At 43.7% G+C, this 9242-nt stretch overlaps 1 protein-coding gene across 1 annotated transcript in view; it reads right to left on the bottom strand.

The window, feature by feature from the left end:
- DPYS (dihydropyrimidinase) overlaps positions 1 to 5152 on the bottom strand; it is an 88544-nt gene extending 83392 nt beyond the window's left edge. Inside the window, exon 1 of the mRNA XM_012645301.1 lies at positions 4837 to 5152. Within this exon, the coding sequence (XP_012500755.1) occupies positions 4837 to 5100 (264 nt within the window). The 5' untranslated portion in view covers positions 5101 to 5152. The remainder of the gene's footprint in view (positions 1 to 4836) is intronic.
- Positions 5153 to 9242: the final 4090 nt, after the last annotated feature.

Raw genomic sequence — 9242 nt, 5'->3', positions numbered from 1 at the left:
CAAATGTTAAAATTATAGATGATTTCCATATTATTTTTCTTTATACTCATCTGTATTTTTCTTTTTTAAAAAGCAGTTTATTGGTTTAACTAGTGCATATTGAGCAACTATAATGCTCCAGCATTTCTTCAGGGCTGGATGATAAGTACATATTGTTTTTATAAGTTTTAAAAATATTTTTTTTAGTTGTTCAATCTAACAAATACCTCATTTCAAAGATAAGAAAATGTTGACACTCCCAGCCGGGTGAGGTGGCTCACGCCTGTAATCCTAGCACTCTGGGAGGCCAAGGCAGGAGGATTGCTTGAGCTCAGGAGTTCGAGACCATCCTGAGCAAGAGTGAGACCCCGTCGCTACTAAAAAATAGAAAGAATTTGGCCAGGCAACTAAAAATATAAAAAAAATTAGCCAGCTGTAGTGGCATGTGCCTGTAGTCCCAGCTACTTGGGAGGCTGAGGCAGGAGGATCGCTTGATCCCAGGAGTTTGAGGTTGCTGTGAGCTAAGCTGACACCAAGGCACTCTACCGGTCAACAGAACAAGACTCTGTCTCAAAAAAAAAAAAAAAAAAGAAAAAGAAAATGTTGACATTCCCGAGAGAGGAAGTGACTTGTCAGAAGAGGTCACGCAGTAAGCCACGCAGGCAGCCCACATAGCTCCACCCAGCCTGGAGCCCTGGCAAGCAACAGAAAAAGGGATTTGGTTTGCAGTCAAAGTTTCTGAAGCAGAGATCTTCAACAAGTTGAGGGAGCTCTATAAATACAACCACAAATGTGTGCTTAATCACATGTCTTATATTGCCTTGTAAGTAACCGCCTTGATGGCATTTTACCAAAAAGTTTCAAAGCAAAGTATAATTTCCTTTCCAATAATTTCGAGAACTTTTTGTCATTTACAAAAAAGACAAAGAAAAGAGAAAAGAAAAGCATGTTGCATGGTTTCCCAATTTTTAAAAAGACAATTCTTCTGCCAGCTACTAACACTACCAGGTTCTTAAAGAGAGTCTACCCACTCCAACTTGCACACCTATCTGAATATAAACATATGTGTTTGAAAACTTGCAGAACTCTCATAACTTACTCTCTTATCACAGCACCTAGAAAAGCAAAGTCATAATTCCTTTAAGTGTATTGAATTCACAATATCCATTGAATAAAAAAACCTTATTGTCCTTCCTCATGGATATTGAATTATTGGAAGACCACTGTACATCTAGTATAGACCAACAAAATGATATATGATTTCTTTAAAGCAGAACATTATTTCCATTAGTTACATCAGAGAGCCTTTACCTGTAATTAAGAAAATCAGGCTTATAACCAATCTCTGACATGAATTAGATTTACAAAATATATAACCTTTAGTTGACTTGTATTTCATTTGTTAAATTGGGTCCCATCACAATCTAGTGATCAATAAATAGAATACCACAAACAGCATCCCTTCTATTTGTCAGATATTATAAATGGTCAGCCTCGTGGATGCAGAAAGCAAACATCTATCGTTCTAACCTTTCGGGGCCCATCTCCTGAAAGCATGATATATCTTTTCTACTTTATGGCTTTCTATACTTAAGGTACCCATTTCTGTCCCCTTAGAGATGATGTGGCTATAAATGCACGTACAAATGCCTTGCCAACCTAACACCTACAATGTATATTTATTTTGATAACTTTTAACTGCCTCTAGGTTTGGGTAGGTGGAGAGCTATTGTATTTTCTAAAGACGATGTCTGCTCTAGTTTTTAGGACAGCCATCTTAAATTAATGTGCAACTTAGATGGCTTTCTCAAGCAATCTTGCCACCCTCACAAATCTGAACATTAGATGTTTTTTTGAAGGAATAGAGCCTGGTGGGTAAGAGCTTTAGTGAAGGGGTCAGGCAGTACTGAATTTGAAGAGTCACTAGGTCGGTCACTTATAGAACTAGGCGTGCGACCTTGGGCAGGTAACTTAGGTTTCAATTTCCTCAGCTGTAAAAAGTAGATAATGGCACCTGGGATTGCTGGAAGATCATGTACAAGTTGGCATAGTGCCTGGTATGTGGCAAATGCTTGATAAAGTAAGTGTTACTTAACAGTATTACTAAGAAGATGTTTTTTAAGTTTAACATATACAATCAGATTTTATAAAAGGCCTTGTCCCTGGCTCCCCAAAACAAAGACCCACCAATGTTGCCTGGGAATTATTGTGAAGACTAGGAAAGAAGACAAAATAACTCCATAAGGCCCTTCCTCCAGAACTCGGGCCAATGCATTCATGTTCATGTGTATCTGTGTTTACCCATCTGGTTCCCTTTATGAAGTCTTATCTGTTTCTGAGGGTGGGAGTGGTTAGCGCCTGGGATCCAACCACCCAGTTTTGAAGTAGACTTTTGCAACGGAGCCCCTGTGTGAGTATTGTTTAATATTCAAAAGGAATTTGGTATTTGCTAATCCTTCAACCTTAATAGCTCTGACCATATCATTTTCTGCTTAAGATCCTAAGCTCCTAGAGAACATGTTTTTATTTAATGTTTTGAAAACTTTTAAGAATATAAATGCCTAGACAATCAGCTGGAGGGTAAGTCCTTTCACATGTTGATAATATCCTATAATATGGACCTGCCTTCTCAGAAACTGTAAATCTCTCTATGATAGAAAACCAGGGAATGGCCAAGGAACAGCTAGAAGACTAGGAACCACCTCCCAGGACCTTGGGGCATGCACAGACATCTTGAGAAAGGGAGGGAACCTCCCCACAACATTCTTCTTTGCTGCTTTACGGGAATCCTGATGGGAGAGAGAGAAGTGAAATTTCACTTACTGCTCAGCTGGGAGAGAGAGAGAGAGAGAGAGAGAGAGAGAGAACGCTGCTAGCGGGCTTGGTAAATTATGGTCAGAAAGAGCAGCCTCCCACCTTGCAAATGGGGGTGTTCAATGGAATGCCTTGCCACCAGCAAAGCACTTCGTTCATGAGGAATCTGTGATAACAGAAAGTGCTTGCACTATAACTGAAGACAGCAGGTTACAAATTTTTTTTTACTTTTTTGGGTCAACTGCTTGGATACAAAATTTTAAATACAGGTATGCACACATGCACACATACACACGTGCACAAGATAACCTCAATTATGTAAAATAAAGCAGATTAAAAAGCATAAAGACAATACACCAAAACACTGGTTGTCATTGAGAGGGAGAATACCGGTAATATTTTTCCTCTTTTTACTTTCTTATTATTTTTTCAGTTTTCTATAATCATGTATTGTTTTGATAGCTGAAAAAATTTATTTAAAATATAAAACTTCATTATAATTCAGAACATTTCCCTTTTTTAGCAAAAGGGAAAAATGAATATTCAAAACAAAGTTTGCCAATTTTCAAAGCAGATAATGATCTGTCCCACAAAAGACTTTATTGACCCTATAATAAAGGTGAATAATTAGTAACCAAGAAGAAGCTTTCCACATGTTTATGTGAGCAGCCTGCCCCTGACCCTTCTCTCTGGGTCAGATCTGCCTGCCTGTCTTTTTTCTGTTAAACATTCTGGTCAATCAGAGAGGATTGGGGAACTTGGAGCAGGGGAAGTGTAAGGAGAGCAAAATGGTTAGAAATCAGTAAGGAAAGGAAGTGACCATCACCAAAACTGCTTTAGTTTTAGGTTATGTACTTGGACTAAACAGCCTGAATTGTTTCACATATGAAGGCGTGTTCCTCTGGAAAATCTCACACGTCCCCGAGTGAAGATCCTGGGCCTTAAGGATATCAATACATCTTCACTTTGGAAGGAGCCATTTCCCTCAAGACAGCCCAAACGCAAGACTCAAGGAGGGTGTGGGTTTGGCTTTAGCTCAAGTGCCAAGAGCGGAATTTTAACTTTATATTCCTCTAAAGCGGCCCTGTTATTCTCCTGATCTTGTTTTCAGGAGCTTTGGGGAAATATTTAAGGTTCTTTTCACTGACTTGAACTTCTAGATCTTTGTATCTAGAGAAATCCAAGCCTACCTCATCTGGGGATGGGAGATCCCACTGTCATCTTGCAACCCCAGTAAAGCTACAGGTACTCAAGCAGCAAGCATCAGGGTCATATTTGATGTCCCCAGGACAAGTGGGTCACAGCAGAGATGGGGCTAGGTTGCCCTGGTGTGTGAGTGTTCTGGAATATTTTCTCTGTGAAACCCTGGTCAGGGCTGTATTTTTTTCTACTGGGGACGGGGGTGTGGGTGGAGGTGTGAATGCAGTGGGCTTCCAGCCCACTCAGACAGGTTACCCACCACACTCCTAACTTTGAGTCCAGGCAGTAACTAACAGGTGAATGGATTTTTCATTTGGTTTTGGTTCAGAGAGGATGGACAGAAATGGCTGGGAGTGCCACCTTTAAAACAAGATTCTATAGGCCAGTTGTGGTGGCTCACACCTCTAATCCCAGCACTTTGGGAGGCCAAGGCAGGCGGGAAGATTACTTGAGGCCAAGAGTTGGAGACTAGCCTGGACAACATATGGAGACCCCATTTCCAAAAAAAATGTAAATTAGCTGGGAGTGGCATTAAATGCCTGTAGTCCTAGCTTCTCAGGAGGCTGAGTTAGGAGGATCTCTTGAACTCCTGAGCCCAAAAGTTCAAGGCTAGGGTAAGTTTCGATCATAGCACTGCACTCCGGCCTAGGTGACAGAGGGTAACTCTGTCAAAAAAAAAAAAAAAATTTCTATAGAAAATAAAGATTTGTGGATTTACACAGAACATCAATGAAAACTGGGGGGCGGGGATGCGGAGATAAGGGACAAAGAGAAAGGAGGGTAGGGAATAAACGGCCCCGGGCGGCCGGAGGCGGCGCGGGAAGGGGGCGCGGCGGCGGGTACCTTGGTGCCCTGGTGGAAGTCGTCGACGGACCGCGAGCCCATGAAGGGGAACTGCATGTGCGTGTGCGTGTCGATGCCGCCGGGCAGGACCAGCTTGCCGGCGGCGTCCAGGACCCGCAGCCCGGCGGGCGCGTCCCCGGGCGGCAGCAGGTCGCGCCCGAGCGCCCGCACGACGCCGTCCTCCACCAGCACGTCGGCCACCTGCGAGAGGTCGTCGTTGACCACGCAACCCCCGCGGATCAGGAGCCGCGACGGCGCGGCCATGGCGACGGCTCGCAGCGTTGCCCTCCTGCCGACTCCCCAGACGGTCCCTAGGCTCCGGCTCCACCGGAAACCCGGAGCCCCGCGGCCGGGCCGGGTTTATGAGCCGCTGCGCGGCGGGCTCCTCCCCCGGGGCGGGCCGGCCGGAGCCCGAGGCCCGGATGCGAAGAGGGCCGCGCGGCCCTTCCGCACTCGGACCCCAAAAGGCCTGTCGCCCGCAGTCTAGGTCCACTCAGGGTTCTCAGTCGTTGGAAGGGAAAGCTCTTGGAGTCTTTAATAGTGAGAGACGTGTGTTTTGCTTCATAAGACGCGTCGGGGAAAGAAATCCAGCTCATCTCTTCCCTTGCTGAGTGTTTATACCAGAGGACGGACACAGAGGGAGAAAGGGAGAGGGAGAGACGCCGTCAGCAGCAGCAGCAGCAGCAGCAAAAATGTCCAAACCCGCCCTAGCCAGAACCGAGCCACTTGATCTGGATTTACTTTTAAATATTCTTTAACTATCTGAGGAGCAAATTAGCACACAATCCCAGTAATTGGTAAACAGAGAGTGTGAAAGTTCAGAGTGAAATATGTAAGCTATTTGAAATGTTACCAACTGTACTGCACGTTTTAATGATGTAACACATACCAGCAAGTTTTTCTTGGAAAATTACAGTCTTGTAACTGTAAAGATCCGAGTTCATACTCCCAGCTTTTCCACAAAACTAGCTTAGAGTCTCTGTCTTCAGTTGAATCTTTTATCTTCTTGGTTTCCCAGTGTTCTCATATACAAAACTGGGTAATAGTTGCTCTTCTAGATTTGCTTTGAGAAGCAAATATGATGGATATAAGTGCACTTTAATAACATGGGGAGTGCCATGTGAATTTATTCAACAAATACTAGCTTCATAAGGATTTGCAGGATTGGGTAGAGGGCTCAGCGAGGAAGATATTAATAAATATTTCCATCCTGAAGGAGCCTGGAGCCAACGGTGACACATGTTTCAATATATAAAACGGAAAATTCCCTCTTTGAGAGAGGATAAAGATAAGAATTTAGAGGAAAGGGGCGTTTATTTCTGGCATGAAGAAAATTAGATATGGAAGAATCACAAAGAGTTATTTGAACCAGGATACAGAGGATACCAATATGCAAAGGTGAGGGGTGGGAAGAGGAAATGGTGTTCCAGGTAAAGGGAACAGGGTAGGGGAAGGCACAGGAGAGGTGGTAGCAAGTTTAGGAGTCTGAGCTCCGTGAAGTTAAGCTAGGAGGGGTGACGGACTGTGGATCCCTTTACTTACAGGGGAGGAGGAGAAAGACAAGGAAAGTCAGAGAGAAGGGAGACCCAGAGCTCTGTGTGACAGAAGGCAGGAATGCAGAATTTCAAGAAGGGCAACAGGATGGAATCCTGCAAAGGATTGGAGGGTATGGTAGACATCTGCTGAGCTGGTGTATGTTCTCTTCCTTATTCAGGTAACACTTACTGGAGTTTCTTTGATGGGAAATCCTCCACCTGCATTCTCAGAACACTTGCCCTGAGTGGAACTGATGGGACTTCCAGCTCCGGGACCGAGCGCTCACCTAGCCTCTGCCGATTACAGCGGGGCATCCTCATGGCCACAGTGATGAGTTCAGGGATGGACATGTGCCCCAAGCAGACCAATCACGCCCACTTAGAACAGATCCCAGGGCTTTTCTTAGGTTGAGCAAGCAAGAGGCTTGTTGTTTCCTCCTCAACTTGAGTCCAGGGGTGTATAAACAAGAGGCTTCTGGTCCTGGATCTGGTTTGGTGAAAAAAAAAATTAAAAGAAAAAGTAGAATAGTTTAAAAAAAAATGAAAACAAAAACCAAGAGGCTTCTGGGAGCCATCTAGACAACACAGAGAAATAGCCCTTCTGTGAACAGAGAATACAACACAGATAATGGCCCCTCTGCCAGCACAGAGGACAGGAAGGAGAGATGGAGAGAGACTGCGTTCTCATGACATTGAACTCCTAAAGCCCCCTCTCCTACACTTTCTGCTTTTTGCTTTAGCTAATTTACTTTGGGTTTTTTGTTACTTGCAACAGTCAACTGACAGGCCCTGGGAAGATAGTTTCTCTGGGTTTGGAGACTAGGTGGTCATATGTGACCTTGCAGATGGCATTTTCAATAGAGGAATGTAAGTAATATTATTGCCAAATTTCCTCAAGCTTTAGATTACACAAACCTCAAAAGGCTTAAAAATTAAAAAGCATCAATAATTTAAAGTTCCACAGATTTGGCTGTCAAGCCAGGAATAAGAAACCCAAGAAGGTTATGCAATTATTGTCAAGGGACCTTTGTGTGAAGGTGAAAGGGGTAATTATAAGCATAATGAAACTTCTACAAGCTGTACAAGTGAGCTTTCCACCCTAGTGAAATAAGATTGGGTGTCAGTGCAGTTGTGCTATCCTTTATGAAACTGTCCAGATTAATGATTTCAGAGGTTTCTTTATCTTAGACACTTTATATCACCAAATGCCCTGCAACACAACACAAAACAAACTTCCCACATTTAATTAACTCAAACTTTTATCAGAGAAAAGGGCTTGTAGAATGTCATTGAAGGGTTAGGAAATGGTTTATCAAGATTCACTGACAGCAGCAGAAGAGAGAAGAGGGGAAGTTCTAGGGAGAAATGCTGGCTGGCTGTGTCCTGTTGTCATTCCTGTCCATTCAGTTCACGGCTGGACCCTGAAGCATTGCCCCAGTTCTTGGGCCCCTGGCTTGCCGGACCTGCGTGACGAAGAAAGATGACAGATGCCCGGCTAGTATGTGTGAAGAATTTATTGTAAGTAAAGTTTAAGGGTGCAATCTTGTGTTATCCTGGATAGAGCTGGAGCCCATTCTACTAAGTGAAGTATCACAAGAATGGAAAAATAAACACCACATGTACTCACCATCAAATTGGTATTAATTGAACAACACTTAAGTGTACATATAGTAGTAACATTCATCCGGTGTCGGGCAAGTGGGAGAGGGGAGAAGGGGATGGGTATATTCACACCTAATGGGTGCAGTGTGCACCCATTAGGGGATAGACACGCTTGAAGCTCTGACTCGGGTGGGGCAAGGGCAATATATGTAACCTGAACATTTGTACCCCCATAATACGCTGAAGTAAAAAAAAAAAATAAAAAAAGTTTAAGGGTGCAAAGCGAAAGTACATTTCCTAAGGGGAAACAGATCTGTCTCCTCAAATGGAGAAGACCCTGTCTACTTCTATATTTTTCTTTTTATATGCTAGTAGTTTATGTTTAGGTAAAGGTTAGTTATAATTGTTCTATACGTCATGGCTTTGGGGACTAAATTCTTTTCTATGACTTAAAGGTTATATGTGCTGTGGGGAAAGTTCCATAAGTGTGTATGATATTTTTTCCATTCTCTGACTGGTGGTCAGTGTTCTGTGGTCTAATTATCTCATTCTTTAAGACTGAAATAACTGTTTCCCCTTTTTTCTGGAATCATTTCCTCCTTTTTGTTTTTCTATAACTGCTTCCTCCTTCTTCTTGTTCTGCTCCCATCAATTCTCACACTCCAGCTGGCAGGGCAGGAGGCAGAGCTGGACGGACCACTTCGCAGAGGACTCACCTTCATTTTCTTGTCTGTACTCAGCCACCTCCTTTCCCGGACACTCTGGGCCCTCAGTGGGCAGTAAACAAGTGTTACGGGGACACAATGTTGGTACTGGGAGGAAGGCAGCAAGCAGGACTCCTGCTGTTTTATATTTTTCTTGCTGCGCAAGGAATCAATTTGATTGACTAATGTATCAAGGTATGTCTGAGAACACATTACTCCTCAGGGAGCTTTTAAGGGAATTATTTAAAGGAAGGTGACAAAGATTATTGATGCTTAACTCATAGAAACACGTGTGTAGAAGTGTCAGTGAGGGCAAATTGGCAGGAAGAACTTCCCAGCCCTGTCTCATGGTCTGCAAGGACAGAAAGACCGGGAGGAACACGTAGATGACTCCTTCACTGAGTGGTTCAAATTTTTAAAAACAAGCCCACCAGGCACAGTTGTATTTCAGTCCTCGGCTATCCTGGAGGGGCCAAGTTTCCATTCTCCTGACCCTTCCCCCTCCTCTGATAGGCCCCTGTGGGCCAGGAGAGGTTTCCAGGCCAACGTTCCCACCCAGTAAAAG

This window comes from Propithecus coquereli, unplaced genomic scaffold (genome assembly GCF_000956105.1).
Source record: "Propithecus coquereli isolate 6110/MARCELLA unplaced genomic scaffold, Pcoq_1.0 Scaffold23, whole genome shotgun sequence".
NCBI classification, from domain to species: Eukaryota; Metazoa; Chordata; class Mammalia; order Primates; family Indriidae; genus Propithecus; species Propithecus coquereli.
Note: the sequence above shows the minus strand (reverse complement) of the source record. Positions and strands in the feature narration are given on the sequence as shown.